Source organism: Mustela lutreola, chromosome 2, assembly GCF_030435805.1.
Source record: "Mustela lutreola isolate mMusLut2 chromosome 2, mMusLut2.pri, whole genome shotgun sequence".
NCBI lineage: Eukaryota > Metazoa > Chordata > Mammalia > Carnivora > Mustelidae > Mustela > Mustela lutreola.
This window is the reverse complement of record NC_081291.1, coordinates 71,158,307-71,178,801: the sequence shown is the minus strand read 5'-3', so window position 1 is coordinate 71,178,801 and position 20,495 is coordinate 71,158,307. Positions and strand designations below refer to the sequence as shown.

Genomic DNA, 20,495 nt, shown 5'->3' with positions numbered 1-20,495 from the left:
ACTAGGTTATATGTTTCTAGGAATTCATTCATTTGTTCTAGATTATTGTTTGTTGGCATATAACTGTTCATATTTGATTCATTTTACTGATGTCATAATTGTAATGTCTCTTCTTTTGTTTCTGAATTTACTTGTCTTTTCCTTTTTTCCATAGTTATTCTAAGGGTTTGTCAATTTTATTTGTTAAAAAAACTATTTCATTTTTTTCTATTTTCTATTTTTAAATTTATATCTGCTTTAATTTTTGTTATTTTCTTCTTTCTGCTAACTCCGGGCTTGGTTTGTTTCTTTCCAGCTCTAAAAGTTAAATTGTTTTAGGTCTAGCCATATAGCTGGGTCATGGTTTTTTATCCATTTGGCCCTTCTATGTCTTTTGATTGGGGGAATTTAATCCATTTACATTTAGAGTGATTATTGATAAGGAAGGACTTATTATTGCTATTTTTAAAGCTAAGGAAGTTCACTTATAGCAGAGATAGGAGGCTGACATGATAGCACTCAGACTTGTTTTTCCTTACCCCCTTCTTCCATTTCTACTAGGCTGTTAGGGGTCTCCTAGGATTCAGAAGTGTGTTTGTATGAGGGTGTGTGTCCCATATTCTGGGCAGTGCTCCCCTCCAAAAGCCAGGGACTTAATGGAATTCAAATTGAAATGTTAAAAAGAAAAAAATTCAAGCCACTTATCTGTTAAAATTAGGATAGGCCATGCCCTGAGTAATCCAGACATTCTCCTCTTCTCCAGGGCCCAGAATCTTCCCCTGAGATCTGTTTCAACATCAAGAATTCTTTCCATCCTCCTTTCCTCCCTGAGTTTGGTGGTGTGAAACTGAAGAAGCTGGTCATGCTGCCATGACAAGGTTGCTTGATACTATGGGTAGAGCAAACTTGGGGAGGTTTAGGATTCCTGAGTGCAGGAAACTTCTTCCAAAACAGCAGCTTCTCATGGTGGGGTTCTAGTATGGCCAGGGAACTGCTGGCAGTCTCCTGAAAAGGGCTGCAATCCTTGGGATCTGAAGCACCACAGTTGTAGGGATCACCCTCATTACTCACACAACAATTTCTGTGTCTGACTTTTTCAGATTTGGGCTGGCTTGTTTACACCCCACTTTATCCCCAAAGAGGACTGGAAGTGGCTTCTCTGGCTAAGCCTTCTGCAAGGTGCTACTGGTAAAGAGGGAAGATCCCATCTCTGTCTTTTGGGTATTGACAGTCTAAATTCCAATCCTAGACTACCCCTAAATTCCCACTGAAGAAAGCTTCCTTGGCTATTAGTGCAAGCACTAAAAAAATCAAGGCATAGAGATATGACTAAAAACACCAACAGACAAATTAAAATGCAGTTAAAATGAATATTTAGTTAACTCAAAAAGAAGGTGGGAAAGAAGGAGCAGAGAACGGAAAACAAAAAGGAGAAAACACCCAATTGTATCAATATTACATTAAATACAAATGACTAAACATTTTGATTAAAAGAGAGTTTATCAGACTGCATAAAAGATAGCCTTTATATATAAAAACATAAATAAGTTGAAGAAAAATGATATGTATGCAAAAATAAGCATAAAAAGACTAATATTAACACCAGATAAAGTAGACTTCAAGACAAAGAGTTTTATCAGTGATAAAGAAGAACGTTTAATAATGAGAAAAATGTCAATTCTTCAGGAAGATATAACAGTCATAAATTTGTATGCACCCAAATCAGAGGACAAGATGTAAGTGAGGATAAACTTAAAAGTCTTAGCTATGGGAGGCTACTGTAAACTGGATATGGGGTTTAGTCTCAGCAGCTGGTACAGGATTTGTAGGTCCCCATGTGAGCATGGAATTGTTCTGCTTATAAAATTCTAGAAGTAGTCAAAAGAATCTAGTGAATCTCAACATTCTAAGCTGAGAAAATTAGAAGAAATGAATAAAGCAGGGTCTCCAATTTGGGAACAAAATATGGGCCAGGCTGCTCTTTCAGGTGTGCCACAGAACACTGGCCCTTCAGACTGTATGCCCCCATCTCAGCTTTTCATGTCACCTTGGTAAGGCTCACAGAGACAGTTGAGAGGAGCAGGTCTATTCTCCTTAGCAGGGGCTATGAGGCTTTGGTCCTGCTTCCCATTCAGCCTCATCTGCTCTCCTCCCTCACTCTGAAACCCAGCCATGGCTTCTGTCAATCTAAGAATATGTGCTGTTTCCTCCATTAAAAAATGCCATTGAGCCCTTCTCTACTGCACTCTTGTTCCTACTTCAAGAATGGCTCAGCAGCTGACAGTTAAACAGAATGGCAGCTGAGCTAATTGAAGAAGGAAAATCTTGAGGATCAAGGAAATGAGTTAATAATTGACCACACAATTTAGGCTGAGTGGGAAAGGGGAAGAGACATCAAATGGAGATTGACAATGAAAAGATGGTGAGTTCAAAGGGACCCATTTAGGTTCAGTCTTGGTTGCAATTCAGTGACAGATGGAGTAACTGGGAAAGACAGGAGATGCTGGTCAGACTGTGGGGGTGACACTGAAAAATGAACATACATTCTACTTCACATTGTTATTTTCCAAGGTGTTCAATGTTTCATTTTAAAATGGATGAAATATTCATCTAAATGTTACCAAGTCTTGAGTCCCTATTTTTCCTCTTGTGTCCCAGTTGAGTAGTGGTTTGATAACAAAATTGTCTCATATCATCAAGAGTAGCTTTCTACCAGTTAGATAACCTGTATACTTGTCATTCTGAAAGGACAGTGACTGACTAGACACCTGATGGCCTAGGCTCCTTACACAATATTACTGAGTTTTGATAAATCATGATGAAAGATAAAACTCTCTAGCAATGAAGACAGTCATGGGGATTTCCTTTTGGGCTATATTCCTTATTCTTTAATATCATAAACTGCTAAAATTCTTCTTGGATAGCTTCCAGGACAAATGAGTTGCATAATAAGTTTTTTTTTTTTGCATAATAAGATTTTTAAAAGCTCACCAAAATTGGCTCTGGTATTGAAAAGGAAACCAGGAAACAAAGCAAGCTTCAGAATCAGCAGAACCTGCTGAAGATACATCCTACAAGTTTAAAACTGGCATACCGAAAAGGATCCTTGTTTAGATTTTATCATTGTAACATGCTAAGTTTCACTCTCTCTGACACAGCTGACACAGTGGACATGAACATAGTAGTAAGGACATGGGTCTCTATTATAGGTTCATATCCTAAGATGAAACCAGTAACATTTAGATAACCTGCCTCCCAACTTAGCCCAACTAATAGATCTTTGAAACCAGGAATGATGATACCTTTACAAAAAGGAAAACCACACAGATTCTTGCTGTGGAGGGAGAGTTCTTTCATCCCTAAGCGGTGAAGAATGTCAGGAAAAGCTCAGACTCACCAGGGCTTGCAGTTTAGGACAGTGGACAGAGAGCTGGATGAGTGTGCTGTCGGTGATCTGGAGGGAAACAAGCTGTGTCAATGTGGCTTCCACACCAGAACTTAATACCTAAGTTTGGTTTCTCCTGAACATAAGAATCAAAAGGTGTAAAACAATTAAAAACTCATCTCAAACACATTCAGACTGGGAGCCCTTCTCTTCCCAACAACCTCAAATCTTGTAGACACAAAGCCGTTCTTGGTCTCTCCTCTGGTGCCCCAAGGGGGCCCAGGGACAGGGGACAAAGAAGGAGTAGGTAAAGGGGGTCCCCAGGATTCTCCTCTATAGTCACCTCAACACTGGACATGCAAACTTATTTCTCCCTTCAGTTCTGTGGAAGGTTTTTTGTTTTGTTTTTTAATATTTGGCAAAAACTGGAGCTACCCTGAACTTCTCAGCTATAGCTCTGATGGCTGAGAAGAGCCCAAAGTTCATGCATCCCACTACCCTAGCCCTTATGGGGGTCCCAATTCCTGACATGCTGGGATGAGGAGGGTCCAGACAACAGTCATCTGGGGTCTCTGGCTATGCCTGGTTGTCTCTCAGGTCTGAGGGGCAGCCCTGTAGGACTTGTCAGGAGTCTGCTTACCAGGATGCATTCTTCAAGATCCATCTTCTCCAGGTCATGGCAATTCTGGAAAAGTCCATAAGACACCCCCCCCCCCACCACCATGTGGTCAGTGGTCAGGGCAACATGGCTGGCTTGCTGTATCCCTCTGAGTACTGGCCCAGTATCCTTGTTCTCTTCCCTTTAGGAGTATGTTCCTAAAGTGACCCAGTGGGCCAGCACTTCTGAGCAGGTGCTTTTTGAATCACATTCCCTTTGGCAATGGGAATGTGGCCATCCTGGGCTACAATCCTTCTCTCACCTGGAAAGGTAGTGGCCCCCACCTTCCCAGTGGCTATGGATATCATCCTGTAAATTTTAACCATAGAACAGGCTTGGGAAAGCATGGGGGTGGGGTGCTCAGGCACAGTTTGGGCAGGTGAAGGTTAGGGTAGAGGAAGAGTATCACCATCCCCAGAAGGTCATGGGTTCCCAGCTGTAGAAAAGACAAACTCCCATGATGGTCAGCATCTGCTGGGTGATGTGGAAGAAGGAGCAGAGGCAGATAACAGCTCAGTTGGGGAAGCTACTGAGAGACTGAGTCAGGGTTTGAATGAGGAAGGGCATGTCCCGCCAGGGAGGAAATTCCTCTTGTTGTGCCTGACCAAATGAGAGTGAGGTTTAGACCTGCTCCAGAACCCCCTACAGGACCACCTTAGCATTCTGGGGAAAATGGGAAAACGTATCCTGAGGACCCTAGACTACTTGGTACCTGTCCTTTCTAAAGGTATACAATTTTTGCACACTTTAAAACCACAGCAAGTTATTTTGAAATAAGAGAGGTAAATTATAGTTTGGTTTTGTTTTTTGAAACCTCTGGCTTACCCGAGCTAAAAGTGTAAAGCCTGCATCAGTCAAATGGGAACATCGGGCAGCCTCCAAAATCCTGGGATACAGAGTGCGTGGGAGGAAAAGGCAGTGACTGGTTAACAATAGAAATACACACTTTATGAAGGACACTCTTGAGGTTATTCTGCATTCTGACACACCTCTGCTTCTGGAATAGTCCTGAGTAAATGCAAATGCTGTCCCACAGGACAGATGAGGGGAAGAAGACTTAGGGGAAAGTGTAACCTGCCCTAAGTCCCACAGTTCTAGCCCAAATTCAGGGAGAAAACCCAGGAATCTTCCCACAATTCCAGGACATTGCTACTGCTGCTATTTTCAAATAATATTATTCCAATATTTGTTGGCTCTTAAACACAATTAAAATGAGCTTTTACTTAACAAAACGATCTTTATATATATTGTATTTAAAGTGAAATTCCCAGTTACCCTAAAAGGAATTTTAAAAATTTGTAGCCAATGAAAAATGTGAGTTAATTCTCAATGCCCATGCTTAGTAGGGATGGAGAAATAACATTTTAAAGTTAAATACGCCCCTGTAGCAGTAGTTTTGACCACCTTTCTGACCAGTTTTGATCACCCACATTCCTTCTACTACTCAGAAATATCAAAATTGTCTAGAATCATCCCCAATGAAACAGTAAGAAAAATGGGCAAAGGACAGCAATAGATAATCAGTAAAAGATGTGAAACTGGTATAAGCATGAGAAACTGATCAGTTTCACTGAGAAGTAAACAACAAAATAAGTTTCGTTCTTCTGTCTTTTGTACAAGGGCTAAGATTTTTGGTTTTGAACAACAATTCAAGTTCAAACTCTAGTTTTACTTCCTTCTCATATGACCCAGGGTATATTATGTGATTTTCTTTGACTCCCAGTTTCTCATCTGAAAAACAAGTGAGAATGACTGCATATCTCCTAGAGAAGTAGAGATGACTAAATGAGATAATGCTTATAAAATAGCCCAGCACAGAGCTTGGAACCTAAATGAGTTTAACTGATGTGAACTATGATTAGTACTTAGTTAAAGTTGCCATAGTTAAAGTTTTACTATTCATAATGTTATTGGAGAAAATCAATCTTTATTTGTTAAAACAAAACTTTCTTCTTCTAGGAAAGGTGAGAAATAAGTTGACTGTGATCCCCTCCCCATCTTCTGTCCATTTAGCATCTGGTTTAGGGGAGAATCTGGTAACACTGGGATGTGAGGCTGTCACTCTGAGGTCAAAGCTATAACAGGATGAGGCAAATCAGGTGGGCACACGTGTCAAGTCCACCAAGAAATTATAGTTCAGGTTCCCTGGTGGTGTATACAATTCAGTACCCATCCACTCTTCCCATACATTCCTAAATAAACCAGATTACGTATTGTTCTACCCCAACCCATCTGATAAAAGCCAACAATAACCCAACCACTGCCACCACCTCTATCACTACCTATCCACCTGCTGGTAAGCCTTTCCCTTCCTGCAGGAAACCCTCCTGGTCAGTCTAGCAAGCTCTGAGCTACAAAGCAAAAGCATGGTGCACTTACTGAAGTCTTGGGCAGTTCAAAGCCAGGGCCGTGAGAGAGGCATCCGTGAGGTTGCTGCAGCCAGAAAGGCACAGAGCCTGTAGCCGATGGCAGCCCCTGCATATCTGCACGACACCTTCATCTGTAATGCGCTGGGGAAGTCCAAAAAGGAAGGAACATCAGAAGGCACCAACAATACTGAAAAATAGGATCTACTGCTGCTCAATTAGTTGGGCTGCCAAATACCAGCATTTTATCCTAATAATTTAATAAAAACAAGATGAAGTACAGGGTTGACATGTATTTGTTATCTCTGTACAGTTTAAAAATATTCTAGCACTACTAACAGAGAAAAATTTTTAAAAAAATTTTATTTATTTGACAGAGAGAGAGAGAGAGATATATCACAAGCAGGCAAAGAGGCAGGCAGAGGTGGGGGGAAGTAGGCTCCCTGATGAGCAGAGAGCCTGATGCGGGGTTCAATCCCAAGACCATGAAATCATGACCTGAGCCAAAGGCAGAGGCTTAACCCACTGAGCCACCCAGGCACCCCAGAATGAAATTTTTTTAAAAAAGATTTTATTTGTTTGACACACAGAGAGAGAGAGAGAGAGAGAGAGAGAGAGAGAGAGATCACAAGTAGGCAGAGCAGCAGGCAAAGAAAGAGGGGGAAGCAGACTCTCCACTGAGCAGAGAGCCTGATGCAGGGCTCGATCCCAGGACCCTGAGATCATGACCTGAGCTGAAGGCAGAGGCTTAACCCACTGAGCTACCCAGATGCCCCAGAATGAATTTTTTAAAAAAGATGGAGAGAGAGAGAGAGAGAGAGAGAGAGAGAGCGCGCACAAACAGGGGTAAGTGCAGAGAAGAGAGACAGGGAAAGAGTCCTCAAGCAGACTCCCTGTTGAGCACAGAGCCTGACATAGGGCTCTATCCCAGGACCCAGGGATCATGACCTGAGCTGAAATTGAGTCAGATGCTCAGCTGACTGGGCCATCCAGGTATCCTGCCAAAAGTGAATTTTTAAAAAATTTCATCCCCCTCCTCAGAGTTCATTTGATTTTTTTCTTTCAGGAAAAATTCATAAACTTAAAAATCAGATTAAATAAAGAGCTCATAAGATTTGCCTGGTTAGGGGCACCTGCGTGGCTCAGTGGGTTAAAACCTCTGCCTTGGGCTCAGGTTATGATCCCAGGGTCCTGGGATCGAGTCCCGCATCGGGCTCTCTGCTCAGCGGGGAGCCTGCTTCCTCCTCTCTCTCTGCCTGCCTCTCTGTCTACTTGTGATATCTCCCTGTCAAATAAATAAATAAAATCTTAAAAAAAAAAAAAGACTTGCCTGGTTAAGTGACATCATAATTTTTGATTGAATTTCTACAGATTAATGCTTTAAATATCTGCCATATAAATCATATGCATATATATATTTTAAATATTTTATTTATCTATTTTACAGAGAGAGAGCACAAGCAGGCAGAGGGGCAGATGGAGGGAGAGGGAGAAGCAGACTCCCTGCTGAGCAGGGAGCCCGATGCAGAACTCCATCCTAGAACCCTGGGAACATGACCTGACCCAAAGGCAGCCGCTTAACTGATTAAGCCACCCAGGGGTCCCATATATGTATATATTTATAATATTTCCTCAAATGTTTTAGAAAATAGCAAATGAAATATACCACTAAATTATTGTTAAATGACTTGCATTTTTTAAAAAAGATTTATTTATCCATTTTAAAGATGGACAGAGAGAGAGAGTGCTGGGAGGGAGGAGGAGGGAGAGAAGCCTCAAGCAGACCAGCAGAGGGCCCAGTCCCACAACCCATGAGATCATGACCCATGACATCATGTCCTGAGCTGAAACCAAGAGTCAGACACTCAACAGACTGAGTCACCCAGGCGCCCCTGGCTTGCACATTTATATTCTACTTTAAGTTGTCTGTGAGTGCTCTCACTACAAGATCCTAATAATGAAGAGTACCATAATATTGAACAGTACCATTTGTCCAGATGACAGTTTCTGTTCTATCTTCCACCATCAAGGATTCTAAAGACATATGACTCATTCACTGAATACCAACTGCAAAGATTTCTCTTACATTTCTCAAAATTTATGTTCCCCTTAAGAAGCCCAGGAGGATGTAGCAAGCATTCTCTTCAACGTTCAATACTGACAATGGCATTGAGGATGGAATAATCGTTTTTCACATGTTAATGTCATGATGAAAATTACACCTTGCTCTTGAATACATCCTTTATGTTTCAAAGCATTTTCACATCCATCATTTCATTTTGTCCACTGTCATTATCCCCAGCTTACAAGAAAAAATAAAAGACACTGAGACCTTGTATGAATTTGTTCAGCTTAGTGACTAGTTCATAGCATTCCTATCATAAAATAAACAAAGACGTCAATTTATGTTATTTTTAGGGGGAAATATAAGTGGCTTTGTATGGGCCACCTTGTTTAGACTGTTATTCTTTCATCTTGTGGCAAATTGACAGATCGTATGAGGACACAGAATAAGAAAATAGGGTGTGGTGACCATCCCTCCTGCCTGGGGGCTTCAAAGTGGGGTCCACAGGAGACTCCGGGAACGTGGCACAGGAGGACACTCCCAGGAAAAGTGTGTTACTTACTGAGCAGGACTGTAAGTTGAGGCTCACAAGCTCATGGCAGTAATTCTGAATGTGTTTCAGAGCTTCATCTTCTAACTGAGTGGACAGAGAGAACAAAAGGGGGATGGAACCAGGTGAGGGAATAGTGGCGAACCAAGACAAATGCAACAGCAAGTTCTCTAATGAAGTGCCCACACCTCATGTTAGAGAAACAAACCTCAACCAAGCCCTTGGTACCTGTGTGCAGCCTCTCAGGAGCAGGGCTTTCAGGCCTCGACAACCTCGCACCAGTGCCTCAATGCCATCCTTCGTGATCTGGTCACACCAAGAGAGGTTCAGGTATTCCAGGTTTCGGCAGCCCTCACTGAGAGAACAAGAAACGGTCACACATGTGCAATCTATCCTACAGATAGTTCATTACCAAGTCTGAGTTTAGTAACTCACAAACAATTAAGGATAGAGAAGACCTCTCTGTTGTTCCAGTGGGATCATTAGAAAGTTTCAGGCGTGCCAGGATGCTCTTAGGTTTAGGTGTTTCTTCTAACAACAGGTACTCTTACCTGATCCCCTTTAAGGAGCTGTTTGTAATGGACACGCAGGAGGTCAGATCTAGATGTTTCAGCTTGGAACAGAATCTGCTAAGGCTATAACATGTGCTGGAAAAGAGCAGACACACTAAAGATATTTTCAACCATGTTTCTCTCCCCTCACTCTCCTGATGGTCAATTAGTCTCCAAACTCATTCTCATTCCTTACCTGTCAGTGATTTTGGTGCACCCATTGAGGTTTAAATGTTCAATGTTTCTGCAGTTCTGTGCAAAGGTCCTAAAAAGAGAAAACATTTTAAAGCTCCCTGGTCAGCCACTAGAGGGCATGTGTCACCGTTCACATTTAAAACAGTGTTCCTCAAACTTGTACATTTTAGTTTACTGTGGAAAGAACATTTAACATGAGATTTACTCTCGACAAATTTCAAGTGTACAATAAGTTATTTTTAACCATAGGTGCTGGTGCTCCTCAAACTTTAATATGCACATGAAACAGCTGGGATTCTTGTTATCGTGCAATTTTTTTTTTAAGATTTTATTTTATTTTTTTTTTAAAAGATTTTATTTATTTATTTGACAGAGAGAAATCACAAGTAGTCGGAGAGGCAGGCAGAGAGAGAGGGAAGCAGGCTCCTGGCTGAGCAGAGAGCCCGATGCGGGACTCGATCCCAGGACCCTGAGATCATGACCTGAGCCGAAGGCAGCGGCCCAACCCACTGAGCCACCCAGGCGTCCCTAAGATTTTATTTTTATTTGACAGAGATCACAAGTAGGCAGAGAGGCAGGCAGAGAAAGAGAGAGAGAGGAGGAAGCAGGCTCTCTGCAGAGCAGAGAGCCCAGTGCGGGGCTCGATCCCAGGACCCTGGGATCATGACCCGAGCTGAAGGCAGAGGCTTTAACCCACTGAGCCACCCAGGCGCCCCCACAGTGCAGATTTTTTTTTTTTAAGATTTTATTTATTTGACAGAGATCACAAGTAGGCAGAGGGTGGGGGAGTAGGCTCCCTGCTGAGCACAGAGCCCGACGTGGGGCTTGATCCCAGGACCCTGAGATCATGACCCAAGCCGAAGGCAGAGGCTCTAACCCACTGAGCCACCCAGGCATCCCCACAGTGTAGATTCTAATGGTACAGCTTGACAAACTGATGGTCTGCATTTCTAAAAAATTCACAAGTGATGCCATTGCTGCTACCTGGGAACTACACTTTGAGAAACAAAGCCCAAGACCAACTACGTATCAGTCATAATGTTCCTTCAACCCACACCCTGGTGAAAGGAGGCCTGGCTCCTTGTTCCTTCCTCTCTATAGAAAAATCAATTGGAAGCAAGGGGACTGAATCTTTCTTGTATTGTGCCATGCTGTCATTTGGTTATTCAAGAGCCCTTCTGAAGAAACTATCTTTGCCCACTGATAGGATCAGTAGTTGATCAGTATGAAGAACCATCCACTTTCTGGTGAGGATACTGAGTCATGAAGAACAACTTCCTCAATAATTTGTGGGCTGGCAGAAGGGCCAAAAGCGGACAATTAAACATCCCTTAGAACTTATTCCTTAAAATATTCAGCAAGGACTGACTCTTCCTGAAATACAGCTTCAATGTATTTTTAGTGTTGAATCCTGATTCTTCCATGCAGTCTCCAAAACCTGGTCTCAAACTGTGTCACTCTTATCTGCTCCTTCTATCCTGGTATGGTGCTATGGAACTGACCTGGAGGCTGGTGGAATCCCCGAGTTGAAGATATGGAGCCATAATCTGACCAAGGTCATTAGAGTTATCAGAGAAGAGTACTGGAGCACAGAGAACTCAGAGTGTTCCTCTCAGGAATTCAGTAGAGTACTAATCAGGGCATGCATATAGGGAAACTACCCAAAGCCAGGGAAAGAATCAGCAAACAGCATTATAAGAAACAACAGTCAGAGCTCACCCATAGCCAGAAAAGTGCCCATTCCCATAAATCAACAGTGAAAAAGTCTCAATTTGTGGGGTACTGCGTAGAGCACTAACAAGCACCTTGCATCAGGTGTACAATTAACGCTCAACTAAACATGGCTTTGGTCCAAATTAACAAATTTAAAGAAGAAAAAGATTTGAAAGGAACTATATCCAAATAATTCAACTGTGTCCAGAATAAAACTCAATTATATCTATAGGAATAAAAAAATGGTTTGCACCCAAAATAAAATTCAGAATGTTTGGCATTGAGAAAAAAATTGGCATGCATTCAAAGAAGGAAAACATATCCATGATGAGGAGAAAAATCAACCAAAGTGGGGCGCCTGGATGGCTCAGTTGGTTGGGTGTTTGCCTTCAGCTCAGGTCATGATCCCTGGGTCCTGGGATCAAGCCCCTCATCAGGCTCCCTGCTCGGCACAGAGCCTGCTTCTCCCTCTCCCTTTGCCTGCTGCTCCCCCTGCTTGTGCTCTCTTTCTCTCTGTGTTAAGTAAATAAGTAAATAAAACCTTAAGTAAATAAGTAAGTAAAACCTTAAAAAAAATCAACCAAAGCTGACCCAAAATGGACACAAATATTAGAAATAGTAGACAAAGACATTAAAAGTTATTATAACTGTGTTCTGTAGAAGATAGTTCTATGAAGTTACACAAAGATTAAACATGTTATGATTATTAAATGTGTTATGTAGAGACATTAGAGTTATTTTTAAAGACCCAATTAAACTTTTAGGAAATGGCTAAGATAAAAATTTTCAGGGTTTTTCAAAGAGCTGGAGCAAACAACCCTAAAATTTGTATGGAATCAGAAGAGACCCCGAATTGCTAAGGAAATGTTGAAAAAAAAAAAACTGGGGGCACCACGTTGCCTGATTTCAAGCTTTACTACAAAGCTATGATCACCAAGACAGCATGGTACTGCCATAAAAACAGACACATAGACCAGTGGAACAGAGTAGAGGGCCCAGATTTTTATGACATTTTGGAAGAATAGATTAGTGAACTTGAAAACATAGCAATAGAAACTATCCAAAATGAAACATGGAAAGAAAATAAGGAAGAAAAAAAAAAAAAGAAAAGAAAAAAGAACAGCATAAATGAGCTGTGGGACAGCTTCAAACAATCTACTATAAATAATCTACTATACATGTGACAAGGAACAGGAGTTTGGGCAGGGGTGGGATCAGGTAGAATATTTGAAGTAATGGCCCAAATTTTTCCAAAGTTTATGAAAACTATAAACCTACAAATCCAAGACAAAGAATTCCAAGTATAAGGAATATGAAGAAAAATACATCAAGGCATATCATAACTGAATTGGTCAAAACCAGTGACAGAAAAATCTTAAAAGCAGCCAGAGAAAAAGATACATTATGTACAGAGAAAGAAGAATAAGGGTAACAGATTTCTCATTGGTTAAAAAGAAAGAAAGAAAGAAAGAAAGAAAGAAAGAAAGAAAGAAAGAAAGCCAACAACAAGAAAACCAAGGAGAAGCATCTTTAAAATACTGAAAAAACTGTCAACAGAATTCTATATTAAGCAAAAATATTTTTCAAAAAAATTTTTTGAAAGATTTTATTTATTTATTTGACAGAGACACACTGAGAGAGGGAGAAGAAGGCTTCCCGCTGAGCAGGGAGCCTGATGCAGAGCTCGATCCCAGGACCCTGGGGTCAGGACCTGAGCTGAAGGCAGACACTTAATGACTGAGCCACCCAAGTGGCCCTCAAATATTTTTGAAATAAATATGAAGGACAGATAACCCCCCCCTCCAGATACAGAAGGGCTGAAAGAATTAATCACATCTGCGGTACAAGAAATATTCAGGAACATTCTATAGGTAGAAAAAAGTGTGATACTACACAAAGGAATCAAGAATACTGGAAACAGTAACCACTTGGGTATATAAATCACTTTTCTAGTTATTTAAATCTCTTTTAAAATAATCAACTATTAAAAAATACTAACAATCTGGGGCACCTGGGTGGCTAAGTGGGTTAAGCCTCTGCCTTCAGCTCAGGTCATGATCTCAGGATCCTGGGATTGAGCCCGGCATCAGGCTCTCTACTCAGCAGGAAGCCTTCTTCCCCTGCCTCTCTGCCTACTTGTTATCTCTCTCTCTCTCTGTCAAATAAATAAATAAAATCTTAAAAAGAATACTACCAATCTAGTGTGGCGAAGTTTGTATTATATATAGAATTAAAATGTGTAATAGTAACAGCATAAAGGTTGAGTGAGGAAAAACGGAAGTGATCTTGAAGGTAGACTATAACAAAAGATGTACATTACAAAAACTCTAGAGCAACAATTAAAATTACAAAATAACTTATAGCTCTAATCAAACAAAGGATATAAAATGGAATCCTAAAAAAATTCTCAACCCAAAAGAAGGCAGAAAAAGAGGAAAGGGAAAGAAAATATGTATGGGACAAAGAGATGTCAAAAAAACCCCACCACAACAAAAAAGCAACATCCAACCATATATTGTCTACAAGAAAACAACTTTAAATATAAAGACACAAATTGGTGAAAAGTAAAAGAATAGAAAATTGTATGCCAAAAAAAGAAAGTTGGAGTATCTATATAATATCAGACAAAGTAGACGTCACAGCAAAGAATATAACCAAAGATAAAAGAAGGCCATATGATAATGAAAAACAGTTCATCAAAAAGGTGCAGAAACCCTAGGTTGATATAGGTTTATTAGGTTTATATGCCTAATAACAGAGCTTCAAAATACACGAAGATATAACCTGAGGAGAAACAAATCTGAAATTACAGGCAGAGATTTCAATATAACTCTGTCAATATTTGATCAAACAAGAAGTCAGAAAAATCTGCAAAGATATAAAAGACTATCAACACTCTTCTTCAACTTGATCTAATTGATATTTATAGAACGCTTCACCCAGCAACAGCAGAGTACATGTTCTTTTCAAGTGGATATGAACATTTACCATGACAGACCATATTCTTGGCTACAAAACAAGTTTCAATAAAATTAAAAGGACTCAAGTCATATAAAGTATATTCACTGATCACAATGGAATTAAATTAGTAATGAATAACCAAAAAACCCTGGAAAATGCCCATTTAGAAGCAAAATAACATGCTTCTAAATAACCCCTGGGTCAAAGAAGAAATCAAAAGGGAATCAAAGGGAAAGAGTGTATATTTTTAATGGAATGAAAATGAAACACATAATTAGAATTTGTGAAATGCTACTAAATCAATACTTCAGGAGAAAATCTTCATGTCCCTGGGTTAGGCAAAGATCTCATATATCACCAAAAGTATCATTCACCAAAAGCATGATTCATTCAAAAAAACTGGTAAGTTGAACTTCATTAAAATGAAAATCTTCTCTTCAGGAGACCCTCATGAGAATAAACAGATAATCCACAGACCGGGAGAAAACATTTAAAAAACGCAAATCTGGGCGCCTGGGTGGCTCAGTGGGTTAAGCCGCTGCCTTCGGCTCAGGTCATGATCTTGGGGTCCTGGGATTGAGTCCCGCATCGGGCTCTCTGCTCAGCAGGGAGCCTGCTTCCCTCTCTCTCTGCCTTCCTCTCTGTCTACTGTGATCTCTCTCTGTCAAATAAATAAATAAAATCTTTAAAAAAAAACCCCGCAAATCTGATCAAGGACTTGTATGCAGTATATAACTCAAAATTCAGTGGTAAGAAAAAAAAATCTAATTAAAAAAAAAAAAGAGTCAAAACCCCCACATTTGAACAGATATTTCAGCAAAGAAAATATGCAGATAGCAAAAGTACACAAAAAGTTGCTCAATAGCACTAATTGTTAGAAATACAAATTAAAACCAAAATGAGATGCTACTACATTTATCTATTAGAAACACTAAAAGAGACGGACCTACCAAGTGTTGACAAGGATATGGAGGAGCTGGAAGTACCATACACTTCTAGTAGGAATATAATATGGTATAATCCTTTTGGGAAATAGTTTGAAAGTTTTAAAAAGTTAAACACACACCTACCAAACGATCTAGCCATTCCACTCCTAGGTATTTTCTCAAGAGAAATGAAAACACATGGCACGCAAAACCTTGTATACAAATGTTCTTAGCAGCTTTATATGTAATGGCTGCAAATGATAAATGAATAAATGGTAGTATACCATACAATGGACTACTATTCAGCAATAAAAAAGAATGAACTATTGATACACAAACAACATGGATGGATCTCAAAACAATTATATTGAATGAAAGAGGCCAGGAGAAAAGGAGTACACACTGTACAATTACATTAAAAAATTTTAAAAATTTAAACTAACCTATAGTGACAGAAAGCAGATCAGTGGTTGCCTCACAATGGGGGAGAGACGGGAAGGAGGAAGGGAGGGGTTATTAAGGCACATGAAGAAACTTTCACATGGGTATGTTCATTATCTTGATTATAATGTTGGTTTTATGGGTATATACATGTACAAAAATTACCAAATTGTACACTTTAAAAATATACAGTTTATTGTATCTCAATTATATATCAATAAAACCAGGCTTCAGATATAATGATGCAGCAATATACATGTGGGATCCGTTAGTATTGCGATTTTAGTCTATTGATTACTGCTGTATCTCCATTCCCTAGAGATCAGTGCCTGGTGGAGTAGGGCTCAATAAACATTCCAAATGAATACCTTCCCTCCATCCAAACAACAATACATATGTGGGGCAGAATAGAGACCCAAACTGGCCTTAGGTGATTACAATAAAAAACTGGAGGCACAACAAAATTCCGAGTCATATTCTGGAATTATACTTACCATTATTTCACATAGTAATCTGGTTTCACATATTAAAAATGTATAAAATAACAGGGTGACTGGGTGGCTCAGTCAGTTAAGTGTCTGACTCTTGATTTTTGCTCAGGTAATGATCTCAGGGTTGTGAGACTGAGCCCTGCATTGGGCTCTGCACTGTTTAAGATTCTCTCTCTCCCTCGGCCCCTTCACTGCTCTCTTGCATGCATACATTCTCTTAAAAAAATGTATAAGATACTAATATAGATTTCTACTATAAAAATTACGGTAAACCACTAACATTCTTAGCCTCTCAGGATATTTTTGCTACTATATATGGCTTTATACCAATTGCCAAGATAAGAATATATGTCCTTTTTAAAAAAATTAGCCCACATAAAGAAGATGCAGTTTATATATACAATGCAATATTATTCAATCATCAGAAAGGATGAATATCTACCATTTACATCAACATAAATGGAACCAGAGGTATTATGCAGAGTGAAATGAAAATATATTTTTTTGATATTCCTTATCGACAATCCCACCTTCATATTTATTTTAGTTTAATGGAACCACTATTAAACTTATGTTCTCTTTTATAAATTATATAAGGTCCTTAAGCTTTGTATTAAAATAGAATCAACCTATTCCATTAGTTTACAAAGCTTTTGAAGTGCCAGAAAATTTGGTCTGGTGATCTGAATTTCTTGACTTAAAAAAACTTTGTTCCGTAACATTTATAGGGAGTGTTTTGATCCTTAAAATAGGTTATGAATCAATTTTTCTAGCAATGGTATAGCAGATGTTTCTATTACAAATTACACTATGTATAATCATTATGTGCTGCACATTCCTACTGGCAGTTGCAATTGATAGACATGGTGGTGATTCTTAGTCTGCAAGAGACAAAGTATTCTAAGATTCTAGGGGGAAGTGTGTGTTCTAATTTAGCCAACTTCAAACAATAGCAGAGACCACAAAGTTAAGAACATAAAGGTTGGGTTTTTAAAAATTAACATATAATGCATTATTTGCTTCAGGGGTACAGGTCTGTTGATTCATAAGTCTTACACAATTCACAGGACTCACCATATCACATACCCTCCCCAATGTCCATCACCCAGCCACCCTATCCCTCCCATCCTCCTCTACTCCAGTAACACTCAGTTTGTTTCCTGAGATTAAGAGCCTCTTATGGTTTGTCTCCCTCTCTGGTTTCATTTTGTTTTGTATTTCCCTACCTTCCCCTATGATACTCTGTCTTGTTTCTCAAATTCCTCGTATCAGTGAGATCCTGTGATAATTGTCCTTCTCTGACTGACTGACTTAGCCTAATAGCCTCTACTTCCATCCATGTCATTGCAAATGGCAAGATTTCTGTCTTTGGTTTTTTTGATGGCTGCATAATATTCCATTGTGTGTATATATATACCACATCTTCATTATCCATTCATCTGTTGAAGGACATCTAGGCTCTTCTCATAGTTTGGCTATGGTGAACACTGTTGCTATAAACATTCGGGCTCATGTGCCCCTTCAGATCACTACATTTCTATCACTGAAGTAAATACCCAGTTTGCAATCGCTGGGTCATAGGTAGCTATATTTTCAACTTTTTGAGGAACTTCCATGCTGTTTTCCAGAGTGGCTGCACCAGCTTGATTTCCCACCAACACTGGAAGAGGGTTCCCCTTTCTCTTCATCCTTGCCAACATTTGTCAATTCCTGACTTGTTAATTTTAGCCATTCTGACTGGTGTGAAGTGGTATCTCATTGAGGTTTTGAGTTGTATTTCCCTGATGCTGAGTGATGTAAAGCACTTTTTCATGTGTCTGTTGGTCATTTGGATATCATCTTTGCAGAAATGTCTGTTCATGTCTTCTGCCCATTTTTTGACTAGATTCTTTGGATGTTGAGTTTGATAAGTTTTTTTTTTATAGACTTTGGATACTAGCCCTTTATCTGATATGGCATTTGCAAATATCTTCTCCCATTATGTTGGTTGTCTTTAGGTTTTGTTGACTGTTTCCTTTGCTGTGCAAAAGCTTTTGATCTTGATGAAGTCCCAATAGTACATTTTTCCTGTTGCTTACCTTTGATGTTATTTCTAGGAAGAAGTTGCTGTGCCTGAGGTCGAAGAGGTTGCTTCCTGTGTTCTTCCCAAGGAACTGGATGGATTCCTGTCTCACACTTAGGTCTTTCATCCATTTTGAGTCTATTTTTGTGTGTGGTGTAAGGAAATGGTCCAGTTTCATTCTACTGCACGTGGCTGTCCAATTTTCCCAACACCATTTGTTGAAGAGACTGTCTTTTTTTTTTGACTGGACATTTGTTCCTGCTTTGTAGAAGATTAGTTGACCATAGAGTTGAGGGTCCATTTCTGGGCTCTCTACTCTGTTCCATTGATCTACGTGTCTGTTATTGTGCCAGTACCATACTGTCTCGATGATGACAGCTTTGTAATAGAGCTTGAAGTCTGGAATTGTGATGCCACCAGCTTTGGTTTTCTTTTTCAACATTCCTCTGGCTATTCAGGGTCTTTTCTGGTTCCATATAAATTTTAGGATTATTTGTTCCATTTCTAGTGAAAAAAGTTGATGGTATTTTGATAGGGATTGCATTAAATGTGCAGATTGCTTTAGGTAGCATATACATTTTCACAATATTTGTTCTTCCAATTCATGAGCATGGAATGATTTTCCATTTCTTTGTATCTTCCTCAATTTCCTTTTTTTTGAATGGCTAACATTATTTTTTATTAACCTATAATGTATTATTTGACCCAGGGGTCAAGGTCTGTGAATCATCAGGCTTACACACTTCACAGCACTCACCATAGAAAATATCCTCCCCAATGTCCATAACCCAGCCACCTTCTCCATACCTCCCTCCTCCCAGCAACCCTCAGTTTGTTTTGTAAGATTAAGAATCTCTTATGGTTTGTTTCCTTCCCGATCCCATCTTGTTTCCCCACTTTGCCTCTCAAATTCCTCATATCAGGGAGAGCAGATGATAACTGTCTTTCTCTAATTGACTTATTTCACTCAGCATAATACCCTCTAGTTCCATCCATGTTGTTGCAAATGGCAAGATTTCATTTCTTTTGATGTTTGCATAGTATTCCATTGTACATATATAGAGACCACTTCTTCTTTATCCATTCATCAGTTGATGGACATCTAGCTTCTTTCCATAGTTTGGCTATTGTGGACATTGCTGCTATAAACATTTGGGTGTACATGCCCCTTTGGATTACTACATTTGTATCTTTAGGGTAAATACCCAGTAGTGCAATTGCTGGGTCGTAAGGTAGCTCTATTTTCAACTATTTGAGGAACCTCCATGCTGTTTTCCATAGTGGCTGCACCAGCTTACATTCCCACCAACACTGGAGGAGGGATCCCCTTTCTTCATATCCTCGCCAGCATCTGTCAATTCCTGACTTGCTAATTTTAGCCATTCTGACTGGTGTGAGATGGTATCTCATTGTGGTTTTGATTTGTATTTCCCTGATGGCAAGTGATGTGGAGCACTTTCTCATTTGTCTGTTGGCCATCTGGATGTCTTCTTTGCAGAAATGTCTGTTCATGTCCTCAGCCCATTTCTTTCTTTTTTAAATGCTTTTCCCCCCTTTCCTATTTTTTTAAAATTCTTTTTAGTGTTCCAGAATTATTTATGTACCACACCAAGTGTTCCATGTAATAGGGCCCTCCATAATTATACCCACCACCAGGTTCACCCAACCTCCCACCCCCATCCCTTCTAAAACCCTCAGATTGTTTTTCAGAGTCCATAGTCTCTCATGGTTCATCTCTCCCTCCATTTCCCCCAACTCCCTTCTCCTCTCCTTCTCCCCATGTCCTCCATGTTATTTCTTATGCTCCACAAATAAGTGAAACCATATGATCATTGACTCTCTCTGCTTGACTTATTTCATTCAGCATAATCTCTTCCAGTCCCGTCCATGTTGATACAAAAGTTGGGTATTCATCCTTTCTGATGGAGGCATAATACTCCATTGTATATATGGACCATATCCATTCATCTGTTGAAGCGCATCTTGGTTCTTTTCACAGTTTGATGTCTGTGGCCATTGCTGTATGAACATTGGGGTACAGATGGCCCTTCTTTTCACTACATCTGTATCTTTGGGGTAAATACCCAGTAGTGCAATTGTAGGGTCATAGGGAAGCTCTATTTTTCATTTCTTAAGGAATATCCACACTGTT

General features: G+C 39.8%; 1 protein-coding gene across 8 annotated transcripts in view; it reads right to left on the bottom strand.

The window, feature by feature from the left end:
• Nucleotides 1-20,495, bottom strand: part of FBXL2 (F-box and leucine rich repeat protein 2) — a 155,067-nt gene that overhangs the window by 24,939 nt on the left and 109,633 nt on the right. For 6 of the 8 annotated variants that reach the window (XM_059162209.1, XM_059162208.1, XM_059162212.1 and 3 more), the window contains 8 exons: nucleotides 9,751-9,819; nucleotides 9,555-9,650; nucleotides 9,232-9,358; nucleotides 9,016-9,090; nucleotides 6,402-6,532; nucleotides 4,848-4,908; nucleotides 4,005-4,049; nucleotides 3,377-3,433 (listed from right to left, as the gene is read on the bottom strand). In XM_059162209.1, the coding sequence (XP_059018192.1) occupies nucleotides 3,377-3,433; nucleotides 4,005-4,049; nucleotides 4,848-4,908; nucleotides 6,402-6,532; nucleotides 9,016-9,090; nucleotides 9,232-9,358; nucleotides 9,555-9,650; nucleotides 9,751-9,819 (661 nt within the window). Of the gene's footprint in view, nucleotides 1-1,610; nucleotides 2,506-3,376; nucleotides 3,434-4,004; nucleotides 4,050-4,847; nucleotides 4,909-6,401; nucleotides 6,533-9,015; nucleotides 9,091-9,231; nucleotides 9,359-9,554; nucleotides 9,670-9,750; nucleotides 9,820-20,495 lie in introns of those variants that run through there. The other 2 variants (XM_059162214.1, XM_059162215.1) reach the window with 2 other exon arrangements.